The 13,197-nt window shown below is 38.2% G+C and overlaps 1 protein-coding gene across 3 annotated transcripts; it reads left to right on the forward strand.

The window, feature by feature from the left end:
• Positions 1-2,533: 2,533 nt before the first annotated feature.
• LOC310951713 (myosin light polypeptide 6) lies at positions 2,534-12,971 on the forward strand (the record flags this gene model as incomplete). 3 transcript variants are annotated; one of them, XM_083920088.1, is made up of 7 exons in its annotated part: positions 5,773-5,839; positions 6,260-6,287; positions 9,514-9,657; positions 9,948-10,121; positions 10,409-10,486; positions 11,315-11,349; positions 12,390-12,971. In XM_083920088.1, 6 exons carry the CDS (start codon positions 5,837-5,839, stop codon positions 11,341-11,343), a joined length of 456 nt encoding a protein of 151 aa, XP_083776214.1. In that variant the 3' UTR covers positions 11,344-11,349; positions 12,390-12,971. The 3 variants fall into 3 exon arrangements, with proteins under 3 accessions (XP_083776212.1, XP_083776213.1, XP_083776214.1); XM_083920086.1 differs by lacking the exons at positions 5,773-5,839; positions 11,315-11,349 and adding an exon at positions 2,534-2,710; XM_083920087.1 differs by lacking the exons at positions 5,773-5,839; positions 6,260-6,287; positions 11,315-11,349 and adding exons at positions 2,534-2,710; positions 6,505-6,532.
• Positions 12,972-13,197: the final 226 nt, after the last annotated feature.

The raw sequence follows: 13,197 nt of genomic DNA on the forward strand, positions 1-13,197 counted from the left end.
CTTTATACTTCTATTCTGCTTCATTTCAGAGGAAATATTGTACTTTTTACTCCACTACATTTATGACTTTAGTTACTAGTGACTTTACAGATTCTGATTAATGATACAAAATATTATCAACAAGTGGGATATATTGTTATAGATTAATGTTGCAGCTGGTAAAACAATTTAATTACTTTATACACTGCTGTGCTGATTTAAGTGATATTTACATGAATCTCTCAACAATTATAATCGAATAATATTTTATTTTGAAACAAGCCATCCTGCATAATGAGTACTTTTTGTACTTTAAGCACATTTTGATGCTAATACTTTTGTAGTTTTAGTAAAACGTAAAGTAAAAACCCTGAGTATTTCTTTCACCACTGACCAATGTGCAAAATTACACTCAAACACTCAATGGTAGGACATCATCTGTACGTTTTAGAGAGGGGATACATTGTATAGGCAGACTGAAAATAGCAGTCTGAAATAAAATGTATATCCTTATAACTTTTCTCTATATTTACCAACGACAGTGGTAGAAAGAAACTAAGTACATTTACTCAAGTACTCTACTATTGGGCGGCAGTACCTCAGTCCATAGGTGACTTGGCTGGGAACCGTAGGGTCGCTGGATCAAGTCCCTGTGTGGACCATGTATAGAGCGTGGACTGGTGGCTGGAGAGGTGCCAGTTCATCTCCTGGGCACTGCCGAGGTGCTGTTGAGCAAGGCACCGAACCCCCAACTGCTCGGGGCGCTGGTCACTGGCAGCCCCCTCGCTCTAACATCTCTCCTTAATTGCATGTATAGGGCCTGTCTGTGCATGTGTGTATTTCGGGCCTGTGTGTGTCACATGTATAATAATAAGAGTGAAAACATTCAATTTCCCCGTTGTGGGAGTAATAAAGTAATTCTTCTTCTTCTTCTACTAGTACAACTTTGAGGTATTAGTACTTTACTTGAGTAATTCCATGTTATGCTACTTTATACTTCTACTCCACTACATTTATAGGAAATATTGTACATTTTACACCACTACATTTATTTGGTAACTTTAGTTACTAGTAACTTTACAGATTACGATTATTAATGCAAATATTATCAACAAATATGATATATTGTTATAGATAAAGCTACACAACAGCGTATAAAGTAATTAGCCTGACCTTTATCAGCTGCAACATTAAAGTGATATTTACAATCTCAGTAACTATAAACCAATAATATAATATTCAGAAACAGACCATTCTGCATAATGAGTATTTCTACTTTTTGTACTTGAAGTAGATTTTGATGCTAATACTTTTGTACTTTTACTTACGTAACATTTTGAATGCAAGACTTTTACTTGTAACAGAGTCTTTCTATGCTGTGGTATTACTATTTGCTTAAAGCTCTGAGTAATTCTTCCACCTCTGTAAACAGGTGATAGAAAAAGTATTAAAATCCTTTCATAAAAGTTACATTATTCCACCGATAGAAGAACAAAAACATACAATTTAATGAAATAAAGCAAGTTATATTATTTTTATTTCTCCATGAACTTCAGATGGTTGTGTTTCACATGCATTTGAATCCATTTGCATGTGTTACAAGCAAAAGCTTTGCTTATTTTGGTCAAAACCATAGTAATCAATGAGCCTGTGAATGTTCTCATTTGTCCAGGTCATCGTTATCCTCAAAGCAATTTCAGTCAAAAGCAACTGGACTTGGTTATTTGTCTAGGAAGACGTTTCACCTCTCTGCCTGACAGAGAACTCTGCTCTCTCTACTGTTTTTTTTTTGTATATATTATTATTGTTATAGTATATTTTCCATATTTTGTTGTATATATTATTAATGTTTATTGTTTATAGCACACTGTGCACTATATATATACACTATGTATATATTTGATTCTATTTATGTTATGTACAAAGTTTTTATTTGCTGACCCACTACTGCTGTTACAAAATAATTTCCCAGTCTGGGATCATTAAAGTAATTCTATTCTATTCTATTCTATTCTATTCATCCAAGAGGCTTCATCAGTTCATGTGCGCATCTGACCAGGCTGGGACTGGTCCATAGTAATCAATGCAATGTGGCAAAAATATGGCAAAAAATATATACCATACTGCGCACAATATCCATGTGTGGATATTTAATGACATCCCACTCGTAGTTCCTTGTGTACAGACACCCTTCACATTGCTGCTTCACACCCCCATACACACACATTTCTGACCCAAATAAAAGCATGTGCTTGGAGTTATAGCCTGTTTCTTTCTATATCTTAACCCCTGTTCATACTACACTTCAGCGTTCATCTTTATTCCTCTTATACGCTTAGCTTCACAAATTCCCTCACATGTCCACCTCTGCTTCTTCCACCTGCAAGTCCCTGAGCATCATCAGCATCATCAACCTGCTTTTCTCCTCCCCTCTGTTTCCCACCCCACCCCACCCCTCCACACCACATGCACAACTGACACAATTTTACTTCATAGCTTGATATCTCCTCTCAGCAGCCATAGCTGACGTTTTTAGCTGTCCAGGACGTTAGGAATGGCTCCTAAAAGGGAATCCTCCATTAAGAAGTCTCTTTCACCAGTGACCCAACCCAGACTGGGTCCTCCTTACCCCTGCCTCCCTACGGCTACTTCAGCTCCAAAACCAGGTCCAGAGCTAAAACCTAGGATGCTACGTCTTTCAGATTCACCATTTGATCCCAGTACTTTGGAGGTGAGTACGGTATGCTTTTTTTAAAATCACAAAGCTAATGTGGGGCATCTTATTTCATGTGGTTATTAATCTTAGCCAAAATAGTAAATCTCAACTAGAGATACACAAAAGTAATTTGTTTTTCAGTTAGTTATGTGAAAAAAACATGACATGCAGATGCTTTATGATTCTGATGCTGCTGAAAAGCTGTTAGCATCAATCTGGAATGAGACTGAATCTAAACCAAGCAGAGAAATGGGGCACTGAAAGTAAGGATTCCAGTCACTAAGTGTCCTCCTTAGGGAGAAAGGCTGCCACAGTTTGAGCTATTTCTTTCAGTAGAAAGGTGATTCCAACAAATGAATGTGACCTACATAGATACTTGACCTACACGTGATTATTACAAGAATAACAAAACCAAATCTCTATTTTGAAACTCAGTGTGGAAATTGTTCACTAGATTAATAATTTAGTGACTTGACCTATTTTTCAAACCTAAAACTGGCTTCATAATTCTGTCCTGTAACTTGGATAATAGCTTGTGAGATAATGTACATGTTCTTTTCATTCAGCTTGATAGTGGCAAATTGCTGCTTACCTTATACAAAATACAACATGCAAGGCAATAAGGCATCGAGTAACGAGAATGAGGTTATTCAGAATCTCTGCAGAGTCTGTTTGGATTATACTTTCATTTTTCAGTTGTAAAATACCTCCAATACATTTCCTTGTCACAGCTCTTATAGATATCACAATTTGAGAAGGTCCTTTCTTCGTATGTTATATCTATGCATATGTGAAAAAGAAAGCTCTTGTGTTTTTGGTACAAATTATTATGGTCATCTAAAATTTGAGTCCCATTTCTTTTTAGCCCTCTTAATGACTGGGCATGAAGTCAATATACGATATTGTAATAATATAAATTCTAATACATTTAATTCATAATTATCAAATATCAGGACATATAGGGATTAAGTCAACATCAAGTAGCCTACTTTGATCATTGAAAACATGTTTAAATTACATTACCAGACACATTTGAATGTAAATATATGTTGAAGAAACTAAATATCTCAAACTATACTGATGCCCACATTAGACTTTGTACTAACACGCTTTAGCTTTGTTTCTGCTTTAGCTTTGCAGCCATCCTCATGCTTTAAGTGTTACACTGTGTTACTGTTACTGCATGATTCTATGGAGTTAGACTGTCCCGTTTAGCCTGTGGGGATACTGTATGTGGGCCATGTTAAAACACTCGCTTATGCTCACAGAGGCCAGAGCTTCAAAAAGACAGCGCTCCAGCCAGGCTGCTTAGAGATGGTCTGTGGCATCATTCTATGATCACACAGACCTTAAACGATCCATCCTTACTGCAAAGCCTTGTAATTCACTGCAATCATGCATTCATTTACGCAAGTTGGGTCAAAATCATCCAAGTTAAACACTCGTCACAAAGTGACAAAGTCCATTGACTCTGATTATTTTGTAACGTTGAGGGCAGGCTAAATGTTTTTTTATTAAAAATCCCCTCTGAACATTTTAAGACATAAAATGGCATACTATCCTTGGAATAATAATTTCTGTCTGATGTGGTTTTCAACAAAAACAGTGCACCTTGCTAAAAGTCCTTAATCATAAAAGCATGAATATGCACTTTTATAATTTTAAAAGTTCAACTACTTGCCACAATATGTCTCCCACTCCACTGAGTCCATTTTCTAGTCCATTTTTGTGTGCATTTGAGACTTCAAATGTCCCCTTCACACTAGCTGTGATGTCACAAAAACCTGCTTGTAGATACAGCAGATCTAGGGTGATTACACAAATTCATGATTAATGTAAGGGCAGGCTAATCAGAAGCGAGACATTTGGGCCTTCTTATCTTTCTTCTGTTAAGGATTAAATTCAGATTTTAAAGTAAGCTTTTACTCCTAAAGTTACTTTATTGTATGTGCTGTCTCGGTCACTGCTACCATAAAGGGACTAGTTCAAGGAGATTTAAGGCATTCAATGCATGTACTGTAAATCACAAGCCATATCCATAGACTGTATTTAGATCTCTATTCCTATTTATGCAGTGTAGCTGTTCGCCCCGGTAGGATGTCGTGCGTGCTGCAGGCCAAAATCCTGCTTGTAAATTCATGTTTTAAACTCAGATCTAAGATGAGCACACAAATGCAATATTAATGAAGGGACAGGCTGATCAGAATACTTGACATTTGGGCCTTCTTACCTTTGCTCTGTTAAGGATTCAATTCAGATCAGAGCTTTTACCTACAGTTACTTTATTGTATGTATCACTGCTACAATAAAGTTATGAAGGACTAAACATAACTCAAGTCTCAATTAATAAATAAATAAATGCATAAATAAATAAATGCATGAATAAATAGCACCTCCTACCTCATTAACATATGGACACAGAAATCCGTAATTAACTGTAGGTGAACAAAAATGTCGAAATATATATAAATTATTTTATTTATTTATCGATGCATATATTTATACATTTATTTATTTATTGCTTAATTTCTTTATTATTTTATTTATTTATCTATACATTTTTTCATGCATTTTTTCATTAATGATGCATTTATTTATTTATTCCTGTATTTGTTCATACATTTATTTATGCATTTACTTATTAAGACTTAAGTCAAGATAAGATAAGATATTTTTTCATTAGTGCCACAAAGGGGAAATTTCCATACAGCAGCAGCAGAGTGGATAGAAAACATAAAAGAAGCATCAGTAAGAAACAATAAATTCTAGATAGTTATAGAAAAATATGAACAATATCAACACAGGGAAGTATACAATATAAGAATAACAGGAACAATATATACAACATTTTTTAAATGTTTAAATTTACACTAAGGCACAGAGGAAACGTTATGTTTCTATGTAAAGTGAATAGTTCAAGGAGATTTAAGGCATATAATGAGTGCACATCAAAAGCCATACCCATGGACTCTATCTAGATCTCTATTCCTATATATGGAGCGTAGCTGTTCGCCCTGCTGGGACGTCGTGCGTGCTGTACGTCATGACGCACGGCTGCTAGGGTTTTAAAGCCGTGTCCTGAGAGCCGTGACATATCCTTAGGTTTGCCAACGCCCACGACGCACCTCAGCCAACACAACCATGGTGGGTTTTTTTGTTCTGCTCGACTAAACTAGCACAAACCATCTATCTTGTGTGTTATTAGCTTATTGTTTCGAGAAAACCGTTTAGCCTCTGCAAATATGTAAAAGATGAGTTTTGTATATCGGAATTGGCTCGCGGGTTGCTAGCGGAAGTGCAACTTTTGAGAAGCTAACATTAGCTTGCACGGTAACGTCAGATGAAGTTAATCGTACAAGCTAATTAACGCCACAAAAGTACCCGCGGGTGCATCCGTCATTGCTGAATGTGCTATTATTAGGGAATATCTGGTTTGAGTGACTCTAACTATCTGAAAAATGTGTTCAAACGCCTTTTGAAGTTAACCCAAGCTAGCCCTGCGGAGCTAGGAGAACCACTTCCATGTTACGTTAACTTAGCCTATGTTAATTTCTCTCTGAACAGTCTGACTTCTCGGAAGATCAAATCCTTGGTGAGTTTTTATTTTGTGTTGTGACATTTTCCAGATCGCACTTGTTTTGCATGCTTTCATTGTTGCTTGGTTCAGGCGGCACTTTATCCTGAATCTCCACTATCACCCTGCTCTTTGCCTGCCTTTCATAGTAGTATTCGTGGTTATAGGCTAGGTTTTCCTTCTTTATTTCCGTACTATTTATCACCTTCCACTTGCAACTGCTTGTCCTTTCCAGATTGAATTTAACCTGGATCAGATTCATGGTAAGTCAGTGAAAGGAGGACCGCCTTAGCACAAAACTCATGGCTATCTCGGAGTGTTTAGGGTGTGATCTGCATGTTGGTTTTTGGGAAAACCCAAATCTTGTTTTATGTGAATGAGAGTTGCTTTGCACTGTTAAGTACGTCAGAAATCAGTATTTTACATATAACGTTACAATACATGCAAGCTTTGACCGTCTGTTGCAGTGTTGTTTTTTTTTGTATGTGGCCAATCATGCATTAGCAGTACTCACAAAGCCAAACGTAGCCAAAGCTCATATATAAGCTCATGAGCCTTGCTCTGTTAGCCTCTAATCATACCTGGTTGTGTCAGTTTGCCATAAACTTTGCCTGTTATCTTCCAAGCTGCTCATCTCCTACTGAGAGCGTGCCCTTTTTTGGTGCTGGATACAGTGCTGTATTTTTTTTCTTTTTTTTCTTGTCCTAGGGCTGGTTTGTTTAGTTGAAACAAACTCTCACCCTCCTCCTACTTTCCTCCACTCCTCTAATACCAAATATGGTGTTGGGAAAAGTGTTAACAGCCAGATGGGAAGAGGCACATTCCTCAGAACAGGAAAAACTCCACAACAGTGCCTGAGCTTTTTAAGGACTAGCTTGTCCTTTAACATTAGCACCAGAATACTGCCTGGATATTGTGTAATATGACTGTCTCCCTGATTGCTAGATCTTAGCTAAGCTTTTTGTTTGACTGTTGAGTCTAAGTAGAATGCCTGATGTTTGATAATGGTTACATTAATCAACCTGATCAATGACAACAATGCATCATTGTTCATAGATGATAAAGCCAAGGCAATTCCACTTAACGAAGAACAAAAATACTCAATACTTACAATTTACTGTTTAACAGTACAGTAAAATGTTGTCAAAGTTGAGTTGGCAAACAGTAGGGATGTTAGATGACATTTTGTAAAGTAAATGTGCACGCTATCTGCAAGACCTTTCTGCCAGATACTCTTGCTGAGTCTGGTAATATTAATAACTAAAACTGAACTACTGACATTCATTTTAACTTTTGTTTGCTACTGTAAAATGAGTGACTTAATATTAGAGATGACACTGGATTGACACAAACCTTAACTGAAACAGATATGTTGTATAAATTTCACATTGTTTTATTAAAGTCGTTTTTTTTGTTTTTGCATATTGACTAAATTATGCACAGTTTGTGGTATTTATTGATTTAAGACTCACAAAAATTAGCATAGCTAATTTAAAACAATTGGCTGGTTCATTTATTATTTTATCAAATGAAATTGCTAAACTTTTTATTGTTTACAGTTTTTAAACTAAACCATGGCTTACCCAAAATCAACCCCTTTGTAAAGAAAATACTGACATTATAAAATGGTGTTAAAATCTCGTCTCGTTCTCGTGGACTCAATATCGTGTATCGTCTGTTCTCGTGAGCGGAGGGTCTCGTCATACCACTTATTCTGAATGTATGGTGTTTTTTTTGTCTTTTATATTGTACTATCATGACGGTGATATGTTGCATCTTCAAGAGCACAAAAAAATGACACTTAATTTAATACCTACTCTGTAAAGTGTCCTGAGAGAACTTTTGTTATGATTTTGCACTGTAAATAAGATTGAATTTAAACAGCACATTGAAATTTCTGGTTGCGCCCCTAAAATTTTCAGTTGGGGGGCCACAATGCTTCTAGTGGAAAAAAGCTATACTGGAGCCCTGCAAAAAGGTGCCTACTTTTATACCACAACAACACGACATCGACGATTCAGCATCTGAGCTAAAAACATCCCGTAACGCCACTTCACCGAGCGCCAGTGTTCTGGTTTAAGGAGTCTGTTTGCTGTAGTTACGGTGAAACAGGAAGAGAAATGTGACACGTTAGCTGTCCTTTTCAGTGCCTCTGATTAGTTTTTCATGACAATGTTAAACATAACATTACCTCCCTGTACAGTCTTTATAGTTGTTTGAGCAAATAAGTCAGTTGTGTTTTGTACGTTGCTTGTTACGGTAAACGGCAAGAGAGTAAGACGCTCATTACTTTTTGAAATTATCTATTTGTCTTTGAAACCTGTTTGAGTAAACACGCGTGTCACAGGACTTTTATGCAACATTTTGAATTGTTTAAATGGTAAACTTATTCATGTTTAATTGCGAGTGTACTTCCTTCAACACACATCTCCTCTCTCTCCCCCTCATGCGCGCGCACACACCCCCCTGTTAGGTTACCACACCAAATGGGCCTACCCCCAGTGGTGGATTAAGGTGGTCTTGGTCCCCTAGGCTACTGTTTGTTCCCCCCCACATTATTGATTATGCTTTATCAGGAAAAACCCAGCGAGAACAGTAGTCTACAATCTTAAAAATTCTTTCAATTTAGGAATTTTTGCTGTTTCAGTCATTGTGCTTTTTCGTGCTCTATCACATTTTCTCTCTAACATTTTGCTGCTATTCTGTCTAGTAACAGTGAGTGATTGTATCATTTTACCACAAAACTGACCTTATACCGGCCACATGATTGGGTAAGAGTGTCCCAATCAGTGACATATTTTTTATTTTTTTTAAATGTTTCTAAGGGCCCTAATAGGAGGCATTTTTTCTTCTCCCCGAGTGTAGTAAATAAGTCTGCCCAATCCAGGGCCCCTGCACACCTGGGGCCCCTATGCCAGTCTGCATTAATCCACCTCTGCCTAACCCGGACACAATGCTTCTAATTCATTTTAACGCAAAATTACTCGATTACAGCTGCAGCCCTAATATGAAACATATGCAGGATTGTTGTTGCGGTGCTGTGCCCTGCCTGCTCACTTTAAATTTAGGCTAGATCACGGCATTATCTAGGTTTTGTCTTGTCTGCTCATTCTGTCTTTTCTGTTTTAATCTATTTCCAGTTTTCTTGCTTTCTCCATATCATTCCTCCATGCGTGTGCGGATCTCTGAATTTCTACAATTCATAACCCTAGCCTAATTAGTCATGTGTCTGTGTATTCTCCAGAGTTTAAGGAGGCATTCCTGCTGTTCGACAGGACAGGAGATGGCAAGATCAGCTTCAGCCAGTGTGGGGATGTCATGCGTGCTCTGGGACAGAACCCTGTCAATGCTGAGGTGCTCAAGGTCCTGGGTAACCCCAAGGCTGAGGGTGAGCAGAACAAAATAACTTATTTGGTGTAATGTCTTTAATGTAAATAAATTTACTGTGCTGTCATTTGCAGTGTTGTGTGTTGCAGCTTCATTAAAGACCTTTTATTGACAATGATTACTTATCTATTGCACTGTCTGCACTTCTGATTTGAATTTGCTTTAAACTGTTTTTTTCCTTGTGATTCTTTTTTTGTTTTTTTTAATACTGCAGACACTAATGTTCAAGACAACTTTTGCACTGGGACAATAAAGTATATCTTTTCTTATTTATTCTATTTCTTTTTGCAGAGATGAACTCCAAGATGCTAGACTTCGAGCAATTCTTGCCTATGTTCCAGGCCATCGCTAAGAATAAAGACCAGGGTTCCATGGAGGATTTTGTGGAGGGGCTGCGTGTCTTTGATAAGGAGGGCAACGGCACAGTAATGGGAGCAGAGCTTCGTCATGTCCTCACCACACTAGGCAAGTCACATTTTAGGGGGGGGTCCGTCTACCTGTGTCTGTTGAAGTAATACACACGGACATGTTATTCTGAAATGATGCCATAATACAAGGTAACGAATCATTGGGGTTTCATGGTCTTGAAAGTAGGTAAGTAGCAGTGCCACTCTTTAAGTTGGCTTATTTAAATGTATTATGGAAAATGAATGTCTTCGTTAGACAAATGTTGAGACCTCTCAGATTGCATTGAATCGCATCAAATTGTATATTAAAATGTAAAATTATAAATATTTCTTTTTCTGTTTCAGGTGAAAAAATGTCAGAGGAGGAGGTTGAGACACTCTTGGCGGGACACGAAGACGCAAATGGCTGCATCAATTATGAAGGTGAGAGGGAAAGAAATAGGTCAAAGGTCAAGATGCCACACTTGCCATAATTCGGCTGATTGTAATTCCATTTATTTCCATATATGTGGGGGGGGATTTAGGAATAATGCACATTAACAAAAACTGAGAACTGGCCACATCAGTCTCAACTAAATTATTCCTTGTGGAGAAAAACGTTGATCTGCACCTATTTAGTGCTAGTCTGTCTGTAAAGCGTTGGTACGTTGTGGCTAGCACAACACAACTGAAGTATGAACATGGCTGTACAGATTATAATAAATTATTTATTATAAACAGATTAAGACCTGTGACAGTGTAATAACAGCCAAACCTACGTTCTGGGCTAGAATGATCACCTCGCAAAGTCCAAAAACAGGAAAATAACTATAAAAAAAAAAAACGGTCCATTCACAGCTGTTGCGATCCATCCTCTTCAGGCTTCAGCTGCCTGTACGCAAGTGATTAGTGACGGGGCCCAATAGGCTGACTCTCGACACTGATTGGTCAAGCGTCTTAGACAACGACTGTCATGGCCTTTTCTACACTGATGTGTGCCGATGCGATTGCCACAAACCTGCAAACTATGTAATTAAACCTCATCTTCAGTCTTGGCAATGTGATAATGAAACCTTTGTCATGCATTGTACAGTACTGTATGTGTGCTGTCATGTAATGCTTGATTTGGTCTTATGAGGAGGCCATCTATCCATGTTACTGTTTTCTGTCTTTCATGCGTCTTTACACTTACATCATGGTTTATTGAATGCTGTAAGACGCCCTTTATAAATGTCAACTACTGACAGTGTGTCAACTGTTCTTCCTTCACAGCATTTGTCCGCCACATCATGTCAGGCTGAGGGCCGGTATGGGCATTTGGTATACCATGAGATGGCACCTCCAGGCTTTCCTGCAGTTCAATAGTTAAATAATCCGCTCCCATGAGGTCATTCTAACACAAATCAGCAGTACTTGTGTTCTCCATATTTGCAAACATGAACAATATGCTGTTGCAAAGAAGATTTGACCCATAGGAGCCTGTGGGAAAGCCTGGCAGTCCCTCTTGTCTTTAGTCCTGAGGCTTTGACCCATGTGTAGCCTGCTGTTCTGTCTCTTCTGCAGCCCTCTATCTCTGGCCCCTGGCTGCAGCATGCCCCTCTGCATGTGTCTTGGGCCCCCCCTCAGTTTATAAGGGGATATGGTGGACACACAGGGAAGTGACTGGTCTCATTCAGGAAAAGCCTGGTGGCCACTGTCAAGTTATAAGAGCTGAAGACAGGTCTTCTAATCTCATTTGCATGTCATTGGTGCTAGTAAAATAGTCTTTTTCCTCTGTTGGTGATAGTGGTGCTGCTCTTTTCACAGACGGGTCAAATAGACGTTACATTGTAGACATTTTTATTTACATTGGAATACAGCCACCAGCTTTGGGAGAGTGGACCAGTCCCTTTTTCTACTAACCAGAGAATTGCAATGAGTTGCTTTTTTTGCTGATTTGTTTTTTTTCTCTACTGATGGAAGCTGAATTAGTAGCTGACCGCGCTCTGACTGGACTTTAGCTCCCTTGATCTTCTCCTCTTTTCTCTGCTTCTCAACTAGAGGAAAGCAAGCGGCGAGGATGGCTTCTCTAACCAGTTCTTCTTGGATCATAGACATGGCCAAATGCTTTGGCTAAATAGGAGATAGAGATGATTACCTCACCTCTTTCTCTCAGTACCCTCTTTTACCCTTCTTTCCCCCGGATTAACATAATATGGGGGATCTGGCTCTAAATGCAGCATCTCTCAACCAGGCTCACTAAAGCTGGATGAGGAGGGGGGCTTAGCAACACATGCTGTAGCTGGAGTGGGTCTCTGTCATATCAAGACCATGAGCCTCACACTTGTCTCTCTCCTCTCTTTTACAGAACTGGTCAGGATGGTCATGAATGGATGAAGATGAGGAGCGTCTAACTTTTTTTTTTTTTTTTTTTACCCTGTCACATGTACCCTCTTTTTGCAGTTAGCTTCTATAGCCCCTCTGAGCTTTTCCATGGATTAGTTTTCCACATTTAATTTAAGAAGTGCCTTTACATTCCCTACAAAAGACCACAAATGACCCTGGTTAATGTTGGCAGGCCCATTCACATTTGTGACCAACTAGTATGCATTCGAGTCTTAATGCTTGCATTGTTTGCAATAACATTCCAAGATGCAGCTCTTAAGATTATATAAATTGATAATGATATACTGTAAATATTGATACTAGTGTCAGTGTTGGATGGGACATTAATATATACGGTATACATAACTTTACAGCAACCTACTGTTCATTGGCGAAGACTTTCTTTGGCTGAGGAAAATGTTCCTCTGATCCTGTGGTAAACCAGTATATTCAAAGCCGTACTGTCATGAGGTAGAAGAAACATTTCAAATGACTTCCCATTTATTTTACTTCACCAAAGTTTTGTTGCTGCATTTAAATAAATGTTTTTTTTCCTGAAAACTCATCATTGTTGTTTTGGCCTGATTTAGTTTGATTCAATAGAAAAAGTTGCAAGATCTGTTATTGCCTTGTTAGGATTTATGGTGTGCATTGTTTTCTTCCATCAACACAAGAGGGCAGTGTTGCTGCTGGAATCGGCAATGTGAAAGGAACCACTTTACTGTGAAAATGTTCAGGATGATCCAAGAGTCATAACTTAAGCTGCTCTCTAGCTCAATGAAGAATTTAAA

Source organism: Echiichthys vipera, assembly GCF_963691815.1.
Source record: "Echiichthys vipera genome assembly, chromosome: 9".
Lineage (NCBI taxonomy): Eukaryota > Metazoa > Chordata > Actinopteri > Perciformes > Trachinidae > Echiichthys > Echiichthys vipera.